Below are 22,634 nucleotides of genomic sequence, written 5' to 3'. Positions count from 1 at the left end.
GGTACACGGTACGGATGTTTTCGAAAGACAATCGAATGATCGACAAGGGTGAATGAGTGGTGATAATCTGTTAGCTAACGACATAACTCTCATCTATACTTTCTACGGTTTGAGTCTATTTCAGTTCCTGGTGAAAACAAAGAGTTTCTACACATGTGACGAGAACTATTGCATTTTACATAAGTGATCTGGGCCTGTTGAGACTAGTACGAATCGATTCGATTAGATTCAACATAACCATTATACACAAGAATCATTAATGAACTCGCTCTTAGTTGATTGAAATTGTTGATTCACCCTGTGGTTGTACGTGTAATCATGCACCCGAATTTTCTACACTTTGTGTAGTTGCTTTGATATCAACGCGGTACTTCATTGAATGATGTATCGCTTACTGCACGTGTAATGCAGTTGCTCTTTCAAAAACAATTGTCGTATTTTTCTCCTAATTAAGGTAACTGTAGTTCGAATTGCGTGCATGCATATACGTATGCGGTGATCAGAACGAGTAACAATAGCTGTTTAGATATGCATTTGCTTGCATTGCGTTTTCATTATTAATCAATAATAACAGAAATGAAGGTGGCATGCGTATGGCTGCGCGTGCGCCGTTTTGATGCGTCAGAATCGCTTCCTACTGCTGCTTTAGGATAACGCGGTCGCATGTTGTCGGACGGTTGCTCTAGTCGGTTGACAGACAAGAATGTTGGCAACCAAATTTAATGTCGGACGACCTTGTTGGTGCGCTGGACCAAAATCTTTTGGAAAACAATATTAATTAATTGATGTGAGTGCAATCGCAAGAATGATATCCGTGTGGACAGACGCATTATTCGGTAAGTACTCTTCTAATTTGTCACTAACTGTACCATAAGTAAATTAGGTCGATTGCGCATTACTCTAGACATGCAATCACTATAGTGGGCAATGACGCATTTTGGTGAAAGTTCCATTTTCAATGACGGTCTAAGCCAGAGTCCAGTGAAGCAATACGTCGCAACACCGAAATGGATAGATAATGGTTTACGTGTAGAAACAGCATGACAAAATTTGAACAGTAACATTCAGTTTTTCTCACCTAATTCGCTTTTTCTCAACGTCTTGTCTGGAAAGAAATGACCGGATTGACTGGTAGCATGCACACATGCAGATAGTTTTTGTGGATTGAATGACTCACGTTGCCGATCAATTAATATTATTTTAGGTACACCGTGTGCTGCTATAGCGACACTCAGACTAAAACAACTGTGACGTACACCTTCGCGCTTGCAAGAAGCCCCTTGAGACCGCAATAACAGGAACGGTAGCGTACACGACTTGCGAGCTGTCGGAATCCGCTTCTTCTGGTTTTCACTTCTCCGAGTTGTGTGGTGACCAGTTGTGAGCCCTTCGCTCACATGTGCACATATCACTGGATAGGCGACCGCAAGAGCACATGGTCTAATTAACCTCTTATTTTAATTGCTTTTCCTGTAATAGCTCTAGCGTTATTGTGTCAGTAGGAGGAATTTATCAAAAATTAGTGTAGATTGGTCACTAGAAATTGTGCACGCTGGATCGTTTCGTTATCTGTTACTCTCAACTTTGACTATATCTAATTAGAGAGTAGTTAAATAGAGTAGTTACGCTAAATGTCTCTTAAGTAGATAGCAACTTTTGTTAGCTCTTACGTATTGCGACAGCTTAGCTGGACTCAGAGTCATGCTTTTTCTATCGTCTTTTTTTTACTGTTCACACCCAATTTCTTGTGACCGCGTGTACGGTACCGATGACAAAACACCGCTTACCCTGAACAGACAGCGGTCGCAAGCGTACAGTTACTTCTAGATAGGTATCATACGTCTGACGATTATCTTTGCGTTGCAATCAATTCGATAGGTTGCTGGTACACGTATACGTAGCTTTACACGGCACGGCTCTGTTGAAACGTCTGGAATACGAGGCCAAGTCAATTGCATCTAGTCGATGTATTAATTGTAAGCGAGTAATGTTTCGTTCGCCTCTGAGTAGACAACATTCTTACAGTGAGACAGACTTAGACCAGATTAGTGATGAAGGCTCTCTGGTGAGGTCTCACTTGAGGGTGTCTCATGCTTCCGCTCGCGTGGGCGAGGCTGTTGCTGTGGACTGGCAGCTTGCAAGTCCCTGCTCCGCCGGTGACTGGATTGGTCTTTTCGACGTCGGTAAGTGAGAAGGAAGCGATTAGTGTAAAGCTCTTGTCTCTGTCGTGTAATTTGCCAGTTGATAATGAGTGTGTATCAGCTGGTCTGTCTGTCTACTTGATTTTTGCCTAGTTGTCTTTCTTTTTCTCTCCCTGTTTTTGCCTGTATTTTGTTTGTGTATTTGCCTGTTCGTATGTTTTAAAGCATAATTTTTAAGCATAATTTGCCTGCTTTTATTAGTGTCTGTAGGTCAGTGGGTCGATGGGTGGGTCGGTGGGTTGGTTGGTGGGTGGGTGGGTGGATTGATGGGTGAGTCGGTGGATTGATGGGTGGGTTGGTGGGTTAATTGGTCTGTGGGTCAGTGGGTCAGCAACCTGGTAGGTGGATTGGTGGGTTGGTGGGTTGGTGGGTTGGGAGTCAGCAAGTTGGTCGGTGGGTTATTCAGTGAGTTGGTTGGTGGGTTATTCGGTGAGTTGGGTGGTGGGTTGTCTGTCAGTCGTCCTGTCAGTCAGTTGGTCGGTTAATTCACTCGTCTAGTTGTCAGATGGTTTTTGTTGCTTTATTCCACTGTTTGTAGTTTTAGTCTGATAAGCAGTTTGTCATAGGAGATACACATATTAACTCTTTCTTGGATTATAAAACACGTGGTGTAAATGGCACTCGTCAAGGAACTATAGCATGGACCATAAAAGAAGAGTATATTATCAGGACAAACGGTAGTATTGAGCAACTTGACAAGCGTTTCCATTGTTTCACGTATTCACCTTTTATGTCACTGTTCAAGCTGAAGGATGTCGGAAATGTTTATTCCAGTATGTGTCCGGGGTATCCGGTGAGATTATGCTTAAAAGCGAGCAAATAGAATTATTTCAATCTACAAGTGGTTCAAGCATGTTTCAGGTCAGATGTACAAAGTGTTAATCTCAGCTGCTTTGTTTTGTGTCTGTAAGTTTGCATTCTCGATTTGCATCATGTATATTGTTGTGTTTGTCTGTGTGCATTTTGTATATATCATCTGAGATTAGTACACGCATTTGGAATTTGAACCGCACACTGTGGCTATTCTCTTTCTTAGTTGTGTGTTTGTCTTCCTACATCTGCAATGCATTTATAAGCAGATTTGCCGATCTATAGAGTGTTCTCAGTGGCAGATGGGACGAGGTGGAAGACACCAGTGTGCCCATCAGCATCCAAGTTTCAAGTAAGGACGTTGTAGTTTTGTCATACAAACGTGAAACTCTTTGGTCACTGCAGGCTTTTATGCTAATGATCTTCGCAAGCCAATGATTGGTTCCCCTGACCCTGTGTTGATTCTGAAGGTCTTGCCTGGTGTTGGGCACCTACTTCGCGATCACCATCGAGTTGAGTACAAAACAAGCAAACGGAAAGGCACTGTAAATCCGTTTTGGTTACGAGATGTGAGTACTTATACTGCAGACATGTTAAATTGTTGATGGAAAAATCACAAAATGTTTAAGATATTTAATTTAATGCTTTTATTATATGAGGACACGGACAGTAGAGTTTACACTTGACTGGTTTACTATAGGATTGATATCTGCATGTGGAACTAGCTGTAGAGAGTTCTCTGTTTAGGCTTCTAATGCCTTGTTATTGACAGATTCAACAGCTGCAGAATTGGTAATTCAAGAGCTGTTGCATAGTTGTAGTAGATATGGCTGCTAGGTATCTTCCTATATATATTCTGTATTATTGTGGATGCATGCAATACGACTTCCCACCACGACTACCGTACATGACTACATTATTGTAGAAGCATGCAATTAAACTTGCATGATATTTAAACATTAGCTGTAATGAAAATGGTGTTGACCAAATGTTTTCATATTTACAGTCTAGGATGCAGTTCAGGTATCCTGTTGTGTATACATGCATGTATCAGGATGTACATGCATGCATATGAGGATATACATGGATGTGTATGAGGACAAGACATACATATGCATGGTACTTCACTGCTGTATAACGTTACTTATATTCTCTTTTTGTTTACAACAAGCACATATCTATAGATCGCCTTGCTTCTTGGATGTTGAGCATTTCTTGTGTGTTTCTTGGTAATGATCACTCTACATACTATATGATCTTATTAAGGTTGTCAGCTGAAGTGGATACTAAGTAGTCCATATTTTGATAATTCGGCTTTGGTATGTTTATCCTTTCATTAATGGAAGCTGGCAAATTGAACATGCACTTGTATTCATTTGCAATGAAGCACACTGTGTTGAATGGTTTCCAAGTGTTATCCCAGCTGGCTAAATATCTGACTTGATGAGTCAGTGACACTCAAGGATGTAAATTGTTGAGGCAATGATGCAAAGGAATACATTGTTGATGGAAATATGATATTGTATTGGGATGAGAGTGTGGGAGGATGCATGGGTGGGAAGTGAAGGGGTGAAATGATATGTATCTACGACTGAGTTATTTACAGAATTGGCTTCTACGGTTTTGACATTACCATAGTGATGCAGGGAGTAATTTACCTAGTATCCCAATTTGTCATACATTTCTGCATGTGTAGTGACTCGATTCTCCTTTTGCTGCAAAAATTGTGGTCTAAGAAGTTTTATGAGTGTGTACAGGACGGCATGTCTTTGTGAGGATTGTTCCTGGTACTAAAAGTGGTGATGCACACACTGTCCATGTGTTTGTCAGTAAGTTGACATGTCAGATGGGGTTGTGTGAAGACTGTTTCGAAGTTGTGCATGAAAGAGACTGCAGGTTTGAAGTTTGACATTAATTAAGATTTTGGGTCTATACCTATTTTATTGTATGTACCATGTGGTTATAAAGAGGCTTAGTAGCATCTATAGTTGCTAAGATACTCACATTATTGAAATTCTATAGTACTGTATGCTGGTTTTGTGGGTAATTTACATAGTTCTATTTTTATGAGAAATGGTGGGTGAGATACATTTGATCTCCTAAGAGATCCTGTGACACTACCTGACGTAGTTGCGTTAGCAGGGTGTGTGGTTGAACTTCCGTCAGTTGAATTTATTGAATTCAAGTATGTTGTGTGTGGAGAAATAGATTGGCATTGTGTAGAGACATAATATCGTCTCTACAAGAAACTTGAATGCTTAATTGTTTCTGATGTCAACTGAGCTATGCCAGAATTACGAAACTATAGTTGGAGTTCATACTGTGGAATAATTTCCTGACACGTCAGTGTGACTGTACCATTGTGCATCTGTACCATTGTGTACATGTACCGTTGTGTATCTGTACCATTGTGTATCTGTACCATTGTGTACCTGTACCATTGTGTACCTGTACCATTGTGTACCTGTACCATTGCGTATACCATAGACACAGCAGCTCTAGAGTCAATAGCTATGTTTTGCAGCGACTGTATACGATAGTCGTCTTGGTTTAGGTTCATAGAAAATTAGATAGTGAGGATGAAATGAAACTGTAGGCAATGGCATTGCTACTAACGACTCGGTATGAAGTTTAATTGATGGCTGCATATAATCTTAGAAGAACGCTAAAGTCTAAGATCGAGTTATAGAATTTGATTTCAAAAAGGCGTGGTCGTTCTATTAATTTTTCTATGCAAAGTTGGAAACTTATTGGTTTTGTAGATCTCGATCACTTTGGATTCTGGAATGCTGTGTCATGCAGCCTTGCAACTGGTGAGCCCACGGGGTCTGTTTCATTTGTCTCGCCGTGGTGTGTTCAATTATTTAGTCTAGAGTCTAGACATCTGGTATCCCTCTAATTGATCAAACTTACTTAATCTTAAGGCAGCCTTCGTTCCTTGAATAGGCTTCGTAGGCTCCTTTAACACTAATTCAATAAATGAACAATTTTGTAAGTTTGCAAAAAGCAAGAGACAGAGATATTGATAAGCTAGACAACAATTTGCTAGACATGCAATAAAGAGCTTTTAGTTACTTACTTTTATAATAGCAATTTGAGTCACTGGCCATGGTGGTCTACTCCTTGAGACAACACTGGAGTGTGGAAGCAAGTGCAGGTGTTGACATGACGTAAGTAATTAAAGTCTAGATACTTAGACAGGAATTATCTGTTTCGTTGTTTCTGTCATTCATGAGTAGTACTTCTATTGTTACACTGATATAGACATTTATTTTCAGCAAATAAATTAATTGCTTTTGGTGACTAAATCACGGCTTTTAAATGAATGAGAAATGGATCGTATACATTAGAGCAAGTGACTAGTAGTAAATTTGTGATGGTGTTGTGGTTGTTATAGAAGTTTCACGTGGAGGTGACTCCATCAGATCGTCTAGAGTTTACTGTTCGAGATAAACGCACCAGCAGAATACTGAGATTTAGTCATAATCACTTTCTAGGTAAAGTCTCGGTTAATATTCGCCCTTTCTTGGAGCAGCCAGGAAGAAAGTCGGTTTTCATTAAATGGCGATGATTATGAGTAGTGAGCTGACTCTGATTGGATGTTGTAGTGAGGTTACTCGACCACTGGGAATGAGGACTCCAAATGATCGCGTGTCCGGGATGCTCTCATTTGCTATCACTACAGAAATGGACATAAACAGAGAGCTAGGTTGGTCGGTAATTGAATTCAAAACTGATAGTTGAATTAAGTTTAATTTAAAAATTAGCAAAATTTTTTGTAGTTATTATAGTCAGTAAGGAGGTTACAGTATATTTACTGTTACCGAGTCTTGAGTTAGAAAGTGTATGTGAGATTATTAGTACATATTATGGTCAGCCTTGGTGATGTAATGATTTGTTGTTATGACTTAATATATTGAGTATGTTGGTTAATTAATTAATACATGGCACGTGTACGTCACTTGGTGTTTTTTGTGTGGTTTGTTTTCTAATCGTTCTTAGAAATTGGCATGGCAGAGAACTCTATATTGCCTTTTTTTGCAGAATTATTAAGAAATGCGGAGGCACTTCGACCAGCGAATCAGGAAACTCAAGCAGCTGAGACGTCAGTAGAATCCATTGTTGTAGATCAAACAGCTAGTTCTGTTGGGACCGACGACATCGTGGAAGCTTCAGCATCACAAGTTTCTCCCGAGACATGTGAAAGTGTATCTGCTGTTCCGGTAGTTGTAGTCTCTGAAAATGTTGAGTCTGAAGATCACAGTAGAGTTGAGCTGCCTGCTTCTGCTGTATCCGATGACCATGAGAGACCGCAAACCGAGCCAAGGGAAACTGTTGGTGGTACATCATGGTTTATTTCTATGGACATGGTACCACCTGCTCCTCCTGCTCCTCCAGAGGCTGCTCTTCGACCATCAGCTGAACGCCAACATAGCTGGGAGGTTGATCCTCTTGCTGATGAAGATCCATTACCCAACAGTAAGTAGAGTTGAAATGACAGTGTATGGTTTGTATTGATTGACTACAGTTACAAGTTTGTGGTAGTAACAGTGAACAGCTGGATTATGTTTGCCTACTTTTGACACTTTTCCCCATTTTCTGTTAATTTATTTGTTCATCTGTCATATTGTTTGTCAATATGTTTGTCTGTTTATAGTTGTATTGTTTGTGTTTTATCACTTAGTGTGTCTTATTTGTCACGTATGTGGTACTGGGTATCATATTTGTCCGTACCCTTGAAAATGTTATTTATTTGTCTTTATTGATTGACTGTCTACACAGATTGGGAAATGAAGCGTGACCAGTATGGTCGTGTGTTCTACATCAACCATTTCAGTCATCACACTCAATGGACAAGACCACAACCAACTGTTGGAGGTGAAGTAACACACTGATTGTCGAAATTGTTCCAAAAATTTTTGAATATGGTAATAGCAAGAGCAAATCACGAAGAAGCAACAGAACAGAGACGACAACAACTCAACAGCAGGTGCTTTATCTTTACTGAGAACTTTGTAGCAGTTTGTTTTGGTAATGAAATCTGCTTGTAAATAGGTATCAAAGTGTACGACGACGTTTAAGTAGGCGAAGTCGAGAAACTGATGCAGAAACAGTAGATTCCTCTTCATCTCCTTCCTCCGCAGCTACTGCTGCTGCTGCTGCTGCTGCTGCTGCTGCTGCTGCCCTGTCTGTAGATGACTCTGATGCAGGTGATCGTAGCAGTCACGTTCATACCTCCAATGGAAGGTCTCGTGGCAGACGGGGTCATGAATTACCATCACACGTGCTTTTGCCTCACAACATCAAGAACATTCCAGCTGTTCAGTTTCTCACTCGAACAGACTTTCTGAGTTGTGTCAGAAGTCATGAGGTATAGAAATTTTATATTGTTATGTAAGTGATAATTCCCTCATGACAGGGTGATTGCCTGGCCTCTCTAGTGGTTTCAAAACATGATGATAATTACTTCTGGTTACATAAGGTACACTTGCAGTACCATACCCTAAGAGAATCGCATGTCATTCTGTTTATTAATGGCATAGCTGTCATACTGGACAGCATGATGTCATAAGCGTGTAATAGCAATGAAAACTTTTGGAACAGCTGTGGTCACCAATGTAGTCCACAGTATAGCCTCCTTTAGTAAGTGCAGACAGAGACTATTGTACAAGACTTGAATGAATAATTGCTTAAGCAGATTAATAGCTGTTTTGTTTCTAACAATCTGAATTAGTTGGAGCGAGGTTGATAATTTGGCTATAAGAGTAATGCAGCTGTGTAACATGTATATGAGGGAAGGCATGCATGTGAGTCTAGGATTTTCAGGATGTTTTGTTAGTGTATTGATAGTTTATTTAGGGTTATTAGTGTAGACATTGTACTTGTTTGTCGTGTTGGAATGTGTGTTAATTAGTCGAGAAATTATGGATGTTAACGTAAGGAAGCCCTTTGGGCGAAGCCAGAATGGTGGTGCCCTCACAGAATATGGCAGTACGTAAGCATCATAAGACCTATGTATTGCCATAACAAAGAAATGATATGTCTAGTTGTGATTGACAGATGCATGCTTAAGACTCTATTTCATTGCAGAAGTGTTCGTGATGTTTTGTGTCATCTGGATGTGACCAGCTGCTAATATGTAGGTGGCTGCTTATTATTGGGTTGTACAGTCAAGGGGCAGATCGGAGCGGAGATAGTGACTGCTAATTTGGGATATTTCAAATTGATGCCATAAAAGTAACTGTTTATTATGGTGATGCTGATTCTGGTTCTGTTGATCGTTGACTAATCATAGGCAATAGACTCGTTACTGGGTGTGTGATTTAAACAAGCAGGCAGGTCACCAATCAGGGTTAATGTAGATAATGTGATTTGTAGTTCTAGTAGTTCTGTGTCTTAGGATCAAGCCACAAAGTGTTTACTAAGCATGTAGTTATTAATGCATTGAGTATTTTGTCTAAAATTGTGGTTATTGTAAACTTGTGGATGTTATTACAAATGTGCTCAAAAAGTGTTTCTTGTGACTAACGTGAAATCATAGTTATGATATCATTGAAATGTTGAAACAGACACGTTAGAAGCACGTTTCTTAGTTGCTACCAAATTACCATGACAACCTCCCAAGATAGTTTGGCAATTGAGTAAATACGATAAAATTAGGATAGAAATGACTGTTATTGTGAAGAATTTACTGAATTTAAACAAATATACTGTAGCTATGTAGTGTCTTTTATATTAGATTGTGTAACTTGAAGATGTAATGAACTAGTATATGTAGACTTGTAGCTACCATTAGTATATCATTCAGACACGAACTTTAGACTAACAGTAAGATTTATAGGAAGCATGGAGATCATATCAATCAAGTCATGTTTTGAGGGAAGCTATTGCCAGCATCAGAAGATCCGCAACCTTATTTACTGAGTACTGTCGGCATCTTGTTTTACAAAACTTTTGATTTAGATGAATTGGTATTTTGGCATTTAGACATCAACATGATAGGTTGCTGACTGGATTCTTAAATCTCTTTGCTGACAAGACAGTTGACTTACCTCCAGGATGGGAGAAGAAGACTGATACGAGAGCAAGAAGGGCAAATTTCTTTGTCTTGCATTTTGTATGTAGTAATAAAATTAGTCGTTTTTGTTGTCTAGGATTTTTATGTGGATCATAACAGTAGAACTACGACTTTCATTGATCCTCGGTTGCCGCTAATTGAAGTGGAGACATTACCGGGGAGGAATCGTGTAATGACTGAATCGGCTCTTATGTCCGGAGGACACGTATTTAGACGAGTAAATCAAACGAGGCGAGCTCAGAGACAACGCACCATACTATCGAGTTCTGCTGACACGCAGAGTTGGTTAGAGATGGCTACAACAAGGACAAGGGCCAGGGACCATGTAGAGACTCAGCGTCAGGTATGTGCTGTGTTAAGTGGCACACAACACATTGTCAAGCAGATGATAGACAAAGCAGTCAGACAGGGAGTCACACTTTATGGTTATTTGTATTATGTCATCAGCAGAGATAGCACTAAAACAGTGAACAGAGGATGAAGTAGCGATTTTAATAAACTGGTGTTTGTGATTGACTATATATACGCAGTGCCAGAGATACAGGACATCAATAAAATTATTCTGTTTTGACTTTGTTATTAAATTTAGGAGTCTGAGGACGTGTCATTATCTAACCGTCAAGAAGTTCAACAACAGAGTGAGTGAGCAGTTAAATAATTTTGTAATATATTTACGTTGTAGGTAGTCAGTAGTCTTAGTGTGTAGTTTATTTGGATGTTCTAGTCACAAACCACAACTGTCTTGTGTGTGCCTATACATCTTCAGATTCTTTATGTGAATGCATGTCTACTGGTAGCAGTCCATTCAATACGCAGTGTTACCGACGGCAACGATCTCTTCTAAGTGTTGGTCTGTGTTGGAGGTTCGAATAATTTCTGAGCAAGTCACAGTGTAAAGAAGAGATCAAGCACACATAGTTCCTGATGCAATCAGACTACGTAGAAGAGTGTTACATGAGATAACACATTTATATATGAAAAGAGGAGGGAGAAGCCAAGGACACCAGTGATACCTTCAGAGCTTTGTATCATACTCCTTGTGCAAAAGTGTTTGTAATGCAATTTGCCATACAGCTTGAGGTTAATGGTACCTATGAAAGTCTTTCTCTCGTTATGAGCAAAGTGGACCAGATTTTCAAGTCAAATTAAGCTCTATGTAATGTGCACCAGGATTTGTTAGACTTTTTGAAGTGAAAGGTAAATGCAGCAAGCATACTTTCACAGAGACATTATGATACGAACTTAATTGTCAAGAGTTGTAATCACATATAAAATTTTTGAGAAATACAATTTTTGTTAGGTTTACTGATATACCTTGTGACTCATTGATTGTGTTTCTTCGTTCATGTTAGCGTACAATGAGCAAGTTATTGCATTCTTCAAGCAGCCCAACATTCAAAATGTGTTGCAGAGGAAGCAGCCTGGCATTTCACGAGATATCTTGTATGTGTAATGTGTGCTGATGTTCTGTGGGAAGCTGCTTTTGAGGTGACACTGATGTTTAGGAATAAAGCCGAAGATGTTGCTACACAAGGCGAAGTTGCTTTGGCAGATATGGCAAATGACATTGATTTTGTCATGCTTCTGAGGCACGTTGGTTGTGTTGGATGATGAAGTTGTTGTTATTTTGTGCGTTAGTTAGTTAGCCATAGGTCTGTCTGTTTGTTTGTTGTCATTGTATTTTACTGTGGTGGTGACTGTTGCCGTCTTTCTGTTGGTCTTACTGTCTGTCAGTCTGTATGTTTATTTGAAAAGGCTGAATGTCTGAAATCAGGTGCTTTGGAGTGTGGAAAGACATTGCACATTTGTATGCTTAGTCTGCATGGGGTAGAGGTACCATGGAAATTGCTCAGGAATCACTAATGTATTGAGTGTGTTGTGTACACCTTCCATACATTCTTATTTATAATTGGAATTAATGGACCAGAATGGTAATAGTTAAGTGCATCTCTTGACTCACTACTTTCTACGAACTTTAGAAAATCGAATGCACATTATTTTTTACTACGTAAGTTTGTACTTGTGTAAGTGTAATTGTTCCTCTGTTTATGTCGCAGCGTTTATGTGTCTGTGTGGCCTGTTTGCATGATGACATAATATTTTCTTTGCTCAATTGGTTGTAGCTCAATTGTGTGTTGTATACCTCATAAGTTTATGTGTACAAGGCAGTGTCACTTTGTGCTAACTTGACTGTTTTCATTGTATCTTGCTTGTTTGTATTATCAGTACTCTTGAAAACGACATTGCATCGTACGTTCCCAATGTACAAGTAACGTTGCCGCCATCTTCAGGCAGTAAGTAATTTGTTCGTTCAGTGTTAACATTTGGCTATTTCACTGTACACACATTTGTCTAAAGGTGGAACATTAACGAGAGTTCCTGCACCATACAAGCGGGACTTTGAAGCCAAGTTACGGACATTTTACCGCCAGATCGAATCAGTAGGATGTGGAAAGGGCCCAGGAAAGATCCTGTAAGGTAACTAGAAAGGACACGAATAAGTGGTCTGATCCATGCTCTCTTGTCAAGCTTAAGTGTTCGACGTGATCATCTCTTAGAAGATTCTTTGAATACCATCATGAGCTTAACAAAGTACAAACTGAAACGCAACAAACTAGAAGTAAAGTTTGACAACGAAGAAGGGTTTGTATACAAACTGTGAACGTAAATTTGCTCTCTCGATGTCAATTGACTTGTTGTAGACTTGACTTTGGTGGACCTTCACGTGAGTTTTTCTTTCTGATCTCACGTGAACTGTTCAATCCGTATTATGGATTATTTGAGTACTCGGCAAATGATTGCTACACTGTACAAATCAGTCCGATGTCATCATTTGTCGACAATAGCCTTACATGGTTGGAAGGCAGTTAACCTATAGGGAGTATATTGATGGGTATAGACTTAACTCTGTTTTGCTGTACAGGTTTCTGTTTGCTGGTCGAATACTTGGCCTTTGCCTTATTCATCGATTTCTGCTGGATGCATTTTTTACTCGCCCATTTTACAAGACTCTTTTGAAACGGTAGGGATTGTGTTTCTTGCTTTTGTTTGTCTGTCTGTTGGGGCAGTTTGCTATGTGTGTGTGTGTGTGTGTGTGTGTGTGTGTGTGTGTGTGTGTGTGTGTGTGTGTGTGTGTGTGTGTGCATGCGTGCACGTGTGTGTGCACGCGCGCGTGCATGCATGCATGTGTGTGTGTGTGTGTGTGTGTGTGTGTGTGTGTGTGTGTGTGTGTGTGTGTGTGTGTGTGTGTGTGTTGCGATAGCTCATTTGTTTAGATAGTCATCTTATGGAGTGTTTACATCTGGGACCTTGAAGGGTTGCAAGTTCAAGTCACAGTGATAGCGAGCTATGGCATAATTTTCTTAAGCAATAAACTAACACACACTTGCTTCTCTCGACTTAGAGTATAAATGAGTACCTGGTTATTGACTGGGGTCCTAAGCCACTGAGGTCCTGGTGAGACTTCGGGTGCTCACACCACAGTTGGGAGTTTGCTAGTGCAGTCCCAGAGTTCCCTGAGTAGCGCACAGGGCCCAGCTTAACAGATGGGGGCGTGACCTCTGAGAGGCAGCTCCTGACATTTAGGATTGTGTGTGTGTGTGTGTGTGTGTGTGTGTGCATGCGCGCGTGCATGTGTGTGTGTGTGTGTGTGTGTGTGTGTGTGTGTGTGTGTGTGTGTGTGTGTGTGTGTGTGTAACTATTTTCTAACATGACCGACCCATTTTAGTTGTTTTGTTATCATACATTCAATCCCTGTCAGCTTTGGCTTACAAATTGATATAAAAGACAGAATGTTTGTTTCAACCTGCTCCAGCAGCAGAAACAACAGCTAATGATATCTTTGTTTCTGGAGAAGCACTAAAGAAAGTATCTAAATTTTCTTATCTCGGTAGTGTCATCTCTGATGATTGCATCGTAACTAATGACATTGCTACATGCTTGCAAAAAGCAAACAGCTCATATGGTGCCCTTCAAAAGAGGCTGTGGAGTCAAAGAGGTATCAAAATAAAAACTAAATTAAAGTATACAAGGCAGTCATTCTTACAACTCGTTTATATGGGTCACAATCATGGTCGCTTGAACTTGAAAAATTCCATCTTCATAGTCTGCATCATATCTTGTGAATTCATTGGAGTGAAAGAGTGTCAAATAGTGAGGTTCTGAAACGATCTGGTATGACAGGGATTGAATGTATGATAACAAAGCAACAACTACAATGGGTCGGTCATGTCACAAGAATGAATGACAGAGGGCTACCAAAGATATAAAGACATGCTGTGTCATCATCTGCAGAATGTAGGCATCAATCCAGACAATTGGGAGTCACTGGCGTCTGATCGTTTGATTTGGAGGAAGAAAGTGTCATCTGGTCTGAATAAGTTTGAGGATGAGGGAATGAAAAAATTAGAAGAACGACGGCACAGCAAATGGCTCAAGGAGTAATTACAAGTCAATATGTATGCGTCACCTGTCATTCTCGTATTGGTCTATGTACATGAACAAGCACACAAGCGATGGTTGAATTCTAATCAGTAGAGAAGTCGTGAACTCGTACACGAGTAGCAGGCAATGAATGAATGAATTAACTATTTTTTGCAAATCCTGTGTTAAACAGGTAGTTAGTAATGACTCTGAGGCTGTGTGTAGTGAACTTGGGAGTGCATCTTGATATCTAACTTTACACCAGAATTTTATTCCAAGCACACATGCAGACGGTGTATATACACAACAATGTCTGTCTAATTGTTGTTGTTCTTGGTGTTGTGTAGGAATTGTTCATTGAGTGACTTGGAGTCTTTGGATGAAGAATTTCATCGTAGCATGTCATGGATAATAGAGAATGATGTCACTGATGTGTTGGATGACCTCACTTTTACTGTTGAAGAGGAAGTCTTTGGCCAGGTGATTAGATGATGAACTGGTGCAGTGCAGTTAGACACATGTTTATCAGGTATTCTGACAGACAGACAGACAGACAGACAGACAGACATTTTGGCTGTTGGGGAGAGAAAGCTGAAGACTATTTGAAGAAACTGTCACAGCTATCAAGAGACAAAAAGACAGAAAGCCAACTGTATCAACCTTCAAGACATACTGGAGATCTGTGTTTTCTGTGTGTCTACAATGATCAACTGCTAGAGTGATTGACAGAAAAATAAAGAAGATTGTTTCAAGAGACAGCTACATAAACATAACTAGCTGTAGGTAGAACCAAGCCCTATTGGCTTGGGTAGTATTTAGTTGCTTTGCTTAGATGGTGTCTAGTAGTTCAATGTTTGAAAATATATGACAGACAGACAGAAAGACAGACAGAAAGACAGGCAGGCAGGCAGGTAGGCAGGCAGGCAGGTAGGCAGGCAGGCAGGCAGACAGACTGACGTCAGCTTCCGGGATTATTGCAGCTTTGCCTTGCCTTTGTGGCCTAGTGTGTCTTCTCCAGATTCTGTCGTCATCATCTTATCATCCATCTGGTGACTTCAGCATGTGGGAATATCGCAGTTTTACTTTGCCCTTGTGGCCTAGTGTGTTGTACTTAGCTGTAGAGTCTTCCCTTTTGTTTGTAGTTTGCAATTGTAGCTTTTTAATTCTACTTGTTATGCATTTGTGTATCTGTTGTTGTAGTTGTGACATATGTATTAGCTTTGATGTATAAAAATATATGAATATTTTTGACAGACAAACAGGCATACAGACACAGACAGACAGACAGACAAAGACAGACAGACAACTTGGTCAGGCAGGCGGCATTTTGCAAATCAAGTTGCAGTTAGACACATGGTTATCAGGTATTCTGACAGACACAAACAGACGGACAGTCTGACAGACAGACAGACAGACAGACAGACAGACGGGCAGGCAGGCAGGCAGGCAGACAGACAGACAGAGACAGACAGACAGCTTGGTCAGGCAGGTGGCATTTCACAAATCAACTTGCAGTTAGACACTTGGTTATCAAGTATTCTGACAGATACAGACAGACAGACGGAGGGACAGACAGACAGACGGAGGGACAGACAGACAGATAGACAGACAGGGATAGACAGAGACAGACAGACAGCTTGGTCAGGCAGGCGGCATTTCACAAATAAGTTACAGTTAGACACATGGTTATCAGGTATTCCGACAGACACACAGACAGTGTTTTATTCTTCCATAAAGGCATGGGCGTATCTGTGGCCCCTGCCATCACATACAGATGTGGCGCAGAAACTAAGAATGAACCACTAGATACTATCTGATCACTACATATACTATTTCTAACATTAAAATTTCTTCTATGATATCTATGAAACAAGTCAGTTTTCTATCCAGTCAGATTTGTCCCGCTTGCACCATATTGCATATGAGCATCCGATGACAATTCTGCAAATTTATGTAGAAGGAAAACAAACGACTTTTGTCAGTGTTGTGACTTGGTAAACTTTTTTATTGATCGTAAGCTTGGACAGTCTGACCAACACACCGACAGAGACAGCAGACAGACACAGACAGACAGATTGTTATATTTGAACTCTTACTCTACCAATAACAATCGCTAACTTTATGTATGCATAACAATAACAGTCAATGAACAGACAGACAGACAGACAGACAGACAGACAGACAACTTGGTCAGGCAGGCAGCGTTCCACAAAATCACGTTGATGTTTTGCAATAGATTACTACACGAGACCTCAAGCCAGGTGGAGATGACATCTATTTGAGTGAAGACAACAAATTGGAGTATGTTGATCTAATGGTACAGTGGCGACTGGATCGTGGTGTCAGTGAACAGAGACAGTGCGTAGTGAAAGGCTTTTATGAGGTTACTATGAAGTTGTGCTGTGCTCCGAGTGTGTCTAGTGAGTTGAAATGTTTCTGCTAGGTTGTTCAACCGGATTTAGTTGCAATGTTTGATGCCCAAGAAATTGAGTTGGTCATTGCTGGCACAGCTGAGATTGACCTGCAAGACTGGAGAGCCAATACGCAATACAAATCAGGTATCGTGCTGGGATTAAGCGCTCATGCGTGCACACACACACACACACACAGGCACACACACACACAGAGACACAGACACACGCACACACAGACACACGCACACACAGACACGCACACACAGACATGCACACACAGACACGCGCACACAGACACGTGCGCACGCGCACGCGCGCGCACACACACACACACACACACACACACACACACACGCACACACACACACACACACACAGAGGCATGTAAAATGTCGCAATCACACTTGATTTTTTCATCGCTGGCATGACTTTTTAGGTTATCACAACAATCATCGTGTGATCAAATGGTTTTGGCAAGCTCTCAAGCAATTTGAAAACGAACAACAACTTCGATTGCTGCAGGTGAAATAAACGTTACATACAACGATCAACCATGTCGATGGTAAATTTCTGTTGTACCGTATAAGTTTGTGACAGGGACATCTAGTGTACCATACGAAGGATTTAAAGCTTTGAGAGGCAGTAACGGACAAACGAGGTTCTGCATCGAGAGATGGGGATCATCCAATGACTTTCCAAGGTACCCTACTGTAACACTATGTCGGATAGTATCCTCGCCTTTATATACACAGACCTGAAATTATGTAATTAATTTAAAACACTATGTGGAACAATAGATGCCACTCTCGTGGTGTTCCTTCTGTACGTTTCTTTTCTGTTTCGCTGTAGGGCACACACCTGTTTCAACAGACTAGACCTACCAGCATATAAGACTTTCGATCAACTGAAGACTAAGGTATCTCTCGCTATAGAACTGGCCAGTACAGGCTTCGGTATGGAATGACGGTTTTTGAAGTGCAGTCACTGAGACTGATATAATTCGAATAGATTAAATACGTTTTATGGCCATTATAGTTGTCTAATACTTTTACAGTTTGCATACTTGATAGGACATTTTTGCAGCTAATGTTGTCAAGTATTATTTTTTTATGTTCAGTACAAGACAAGATGAGCAAAGTCGTTGCTCAGTTAACAAAACGTTTTACAGCTTTCGTATTGAAAGGTGTGTGTATAGCCTATAGGGTCATTCTACTTGATGGCAAAATTCAAACTTTAGAAGCAAAGCATACCTCAACACTTTAAATGATCATTAACAATCTGGACTATCACCACAACTTCGTTTTCTATAGCCTTTTCTAGTTTTTATTTTATGCCTTTTTGTTTGGTTGCTATGCATCTTGGTGTCTGTTGGTTTTGAACTTATTTTGCCTAAATTTCTACAGCATTGTCGGCTGGGTTGGTGATAATGTTGTCGGAGGCATTGCTTGTGTCACGTGGTCAGAGGTAGTGAAAACATGCGCAGATTGAAAAACCACAGTTGAGCAAGGAAACATGTTTGATGCAGGAAAACCTATGCTTACACAGAGTAAGCACATGCATGTATGCAGTAGGATCAGGGGCGATGAGGGGGCTTGGCACCCCTAACTTTGAGTACAACTTCTATTTTGTAAGGAAACAGTACCCTCGTAGTTCATATCTCTGATGCTGTTTCATGCTCCAGCCCCCAACTTGTAAGTCACTCCGCTACCCCTGGGGATTACCGGGAATCGAGATTGCACATCCACCCTATTCTATTAACACTCACATTAATACCTCATTAATTCCAAAAATTATATGACAATGACTGGACTGATGACATGAGAATGGGTGGATGTTTTCACTGTGTTGTATGAGGTATTGGATTCAATGGGTTTTCGGTAGTATAGCAACAGTAGCATGTAGCATCGATAGAGCTAGACTATTATATCAATAAGACTAAACACATCTCATTGTCCAGCTCCCACACCATCAGCAGCTACAGAATTCCCAGTGCTTTGCAGCAACTGCATTACACATGATTGTCTGCGATACAGTCGATTTAGTTATGAACAAGGACATAATTATTATGCAGACAATTACCTTACAGTTACTGTTAGAGTCATTAAGCAATTAGCAATTATCCAGACACACCAAATCCAATTCTTTCATCTGACCTAATGCTGTAAATAACCATCTACGGGTTCGTCGTATCTGATAATCATACTTAACACGGTGAGCTTATAATATTAACACGTATAGACAAATTTGTATTGGTTTCTGAGAAAGCATGCTGATCTGTATCTTGCAGTTCCTGGGTCTTGGTGGCTTCCCACTATACAGGACAAATTATGTCTGTCTGTCTCATATGCAGATGCCATTCAACATACTGAGACTGGGATTGCAGTTTGTTGATATCTACTCGACCATGTGTGATGTCAAACAAAGCTGAAGGCATTGTTCTTGACCATAGATGTTTTGCAGATGTTACAAATGACATTATAGCAGTGGTTAAATGAATTATTCATGATGATGTTCGCTGTCAAGAACTTTTGTTTATCCACAAAGCCCTACACCTGCTGCTATGCATCTCGTTTGTATTGTACATGCTGCTAAGAGAATTTCATCATACGATTTGACTACCAAACTGGCATATTGGTCATGCATATAGTAGATGGATAATTTATGATGCTGCAGTCAGAAACATTGCATGACAAAAGAAGAACATGAAACTAACAGCATACTGAATCTGTGAACATTTTAAATAAGTCTGGTGAACATTTTAAATTAATTAACTAAAGACACACGTGACCACGTGACGTCATTAACCACGTGCGCTAGCTTTGAGTGAGTGGTCGGCTGTACAGTGCCTCAAGAAGACTCGGACTTTCTGTTGTACATACCGTACCAGCAGGTTAAACCAGCAGTAATTATCATTTTTGACTGAGGTGTTTTTAGTGATTGCAAATACCTAGCACATGCTGTGATATTGGAGGAGACACTTTACTACTGCAGAAACTTGAGAATCAGAGAACTTCTATTTGAGGTACAATAATGTAGTTGTATTATGTAATTATTGTGGGCCTAGTGTTTGTGTGGGTGTCACTGATGTGTGTGTGTGTGTGTGTGTGTGTGTGTGTGTGTGTGTGTGTGTGTGTGTGTGTGCGTGTGCGCGCGCATGCATGTGCATGTGCATGTGCGCGTGCGTGCATGCATGCATGTACTTGTGTCCAGTTCATTAATCTACAGGGTGTAAGGTAACTGAAGTACACTTAAGGGTAATCACTTGGAGTATCAAGCCATGATCCAACCAGTTTAGTTTTGAACTTTCACCCATGGGCTATTACCCCAACTTCTGGGATAGTTAGAGATGATTAAATAATTGATTTATTAATATATTTAGTTAGAGTATTCATAGTATTTGTGACAGGCTACTGTACTAAAATTGAAGTGAAGCATGAGTGTTATTAGCGAATTGTCACATCAGGTGATTATACCATTAGACTCGACCACTTCAATAGTGTTCGCTCCGACATAGTCCTCTAGTCCACGATAGAACAACACAACTGACATGTCAATACTTTACATTATCAACAATAACCGTGTACAGAATTTTCACTGAGTGACTCTCATTAGTTGCGTGATTTTCTGTTGTAATAATTTGCAACAGACACAGACAAACAGATACAGACACAGACAGACACGACACAGACACACACACGCACACACACACACACACACACACACACACACACACACACGCACACACACCTAAAAATCCTAAATGTCAGGAGCTGCCTCTCAGAGGTCACACCCCCAGCTGTTAAACTGGGCCCTGTGCGCTACTCAGGGAACTTTGGGCCTGTGCTAGCAAACTCCTGGAGCCGAGCCAGGCACTCGCAGGAGCACCGACTTGTGAAGCCAACTGTGGTGTGAGCACCTTAAGTCTCACCAGGACCCCCAGTGGCTGATGTCACGTCACAGCCGATGGCTGCTTAGAACCCCAGTCAATGACCAGGTACTCATTTATACTCCTGAGTCGAGAGAAGCAAATGTGTGTTAGTTTCTCTCTTAAGGAAATTATGCCATAGCTCGCTATCACTGTGACTTGAACTTGCGACCCTTCAAGGTCCCGGATGTAAACACTCCATAAGATGACTCTCTAATCAACTGAGCTATCGCACCAGACACACACACACACACACGCACGTGTGTGTGTGTGTGTGTGTGTGTGTGTGTGTGTGTGTGTGTGACAAATTGCAAATGATAACAGAAATAATTAACTGATTTGTGGTGTACCTAAATAGACGTACATTTCAAACCGCTAATCTTACGAACAGGCACAGTGTTGAAACCAACAAGGCCGACACCATGTACCGCCATTCAGTCTACTTTGTCGTCGGAGGAGAAGATGGTCAGAGAAGGTCGTCTGATTTTACAGATGAAATTTGGTCAACAAATATACAAAAGCGATCTCAGGGACTGTTAACAGTTTTGCTGGCTAGATGGCATGTTGAACACTGACACAAAGCTAGACGCGTTTTCTACAAGTGAGAAGTGATCTCTTTGATATTTCTCCTCTTCTGATTCATTCGTTCGCAAGTGTTCTACGAAGGCCCTGCTCTCTCCCGATTGTCCTAATTTATCATACTGCTACAGTCATTGGGTGATTGCTTGAGAGCGTCCTATGTACCTACAACTGCTTTGGCAAGGAAGGCTATCATCCTCTTACTGTCAATGGTTCGGACATTTTGTCGGTCCAGAAATGATTGCAAGCACACCAACACTTGGATGTAGCGCTGACTGTGTCTTTCGTACTGTACTAGGGTACACTACTGTTGCAGAGCGGTGTGATATATGCTGGCGCAGGAGATCAAATCCCCCTCAACAACTCCAGCCATCCGACTTGGAAGCCGTATGGAACAAAATGGCAATGGACCTCGTGACTATTGAAGGGATATCATGCTTATCAATTATCGATTATGGATCACATTTTCCTGAAGTACTCCCCTTAGAGGATACCATGGCTAAAGATGTGATAAACAAACTCATGGAAGTATTTTCACGATTCAGCGTGCCCTCTGTTTTGGTATCAGACAACGGTCTCCAGTTTATCGCCAGTGAGATGAACCACTTTCTGAAACAACTGGGTATTCAGCATGTGAAGGCAAGCCCATGGTATCCTCAGTCGAAAGGAATGGTGGAGAGGCTGCATAGAGTCTTACAGGAGAGACTTAAGGGACTTGGACCTCAATTCCTTTTCATCGCCACTTCCAACAAACGTTGATGGATGCTGGGCACAACATCCTCGGAAGCACTGTTTTAAAGGATCCTTCACACTCAAGTACCAGCTTACAGGACCACTGTTATGGTGAATCCGGACATCAGTCTCAGGCGAAAGCTCGCATGGCAACCGACCAAGACCTTAGAAGAGGTGTGTGTCAGCTACCTAGACTAAAATCTGGTACGGTCGTATCCTTCAAGACGGATACGGCTATACTAATCCCACCAAACAGTGGAGAGTATTGGACCAATACGGCCGACAAGTGAGCGTTACAGATGGGCGACGCATCATCCTTAAGAATAGGAGACATGTAAAGCAATACATTCCAGAAATGGCAGTAACGCTTCCTCCAGCAACTGAGGTCAAAGCAGCAATAGGAACAGGCCACAAAGAGCCAAGTACAGCTACTCCAATGAATCCTACAGGACAAGTACCAACAAATCAGTCTA

At 40.9% G+C, this 22,634-nt stretch overlaps 2 protein-coding genes across 2 annotated transcripts; both read left to right on the top strand.

Annotated features, from left to right (window-relative positions):
• The first annotated feature begins 1,987 nt into the window (after window positions 1-1,987).
• Window positions 1,988-18,083, top strand: LOC134192886 (E3 ubiquitin-protein ligase HECW1-like). The gene is made up of 28 exons (XM_062661641.1): window positions 1,988-2,183; window positions 2,768-2,878; window positions 2,947-3,062; window positions 3,297-3,363; window positions 3,417-3,580; window positions 6,409-6,557; window positions 6,620-6,720; window positions 7,056-7,490; window positions 7,794-7,889; window positions 7,947-8,001; window positions 8,067-8,382; window positions 9,853-9,935; window positions 9,999-10,104; window positions 10,166-10,432; window positions 10,679-10,727; window positions 11,442-11,532; window positions 11,595-11,678; window positions 12,316-12,383; window positions 12,448-12,562; window positions 12,619-12,732; window positions 12,792-12,944; window positions 13,013-13,111; window positions 14,859-14,991; window positions 16,748-16,894; window positions 16,955-17,069; window positions 17,362-17,447; window positions 17,513-17,625; window positions 17,775-18,083. The coding sequence occupies exons 1-28, from the start codon at window positions 1,988-1,990 to the stop codon at window positions 17,887-17,889; spliced, it is 3,744 nt and encodes a 1,247-aa protein (XP_062517625.1). The 3' UTR covers window positions 17,890-18,083.
• Window positions 18,084-21,666: 3,583 nt separating this feature from the next.
• LOC134192885 (uncharacterized protein K02A2.6-like) lies at window positions 21,667-22,188 on the top strand. Its single transcript, XM_062661639.1, has one exon. It carries the CDS (start codon window positions 21,667-21,669, stop codon window positions 22,186-22,188), a length of 522 nt encoding a protein of 173 aa, XP_062517623.1.
• Window positions 22,189-22,634: the final 446 nt, after the last annotated feature.

The sequence above is a fragment of the Corticium candelabrum genome, chromosome 17 (assembly GCF_963422355.1).
Source record: "Corticium candelabrum chromosome 17, ooCorCand1.1, whole genome shotgun sequence".
Classification (NCBI taxonomy): domain Eukaryota; kingdom Metazoa; phylum Porifera; class Homoscleromorpha; order Homosclerophorida; family Plakinidae; genus Corticium; species Corticium candelabrum.
This window is presented reverse-complemented; position numbering and strand designations above follow the sequence as displayed.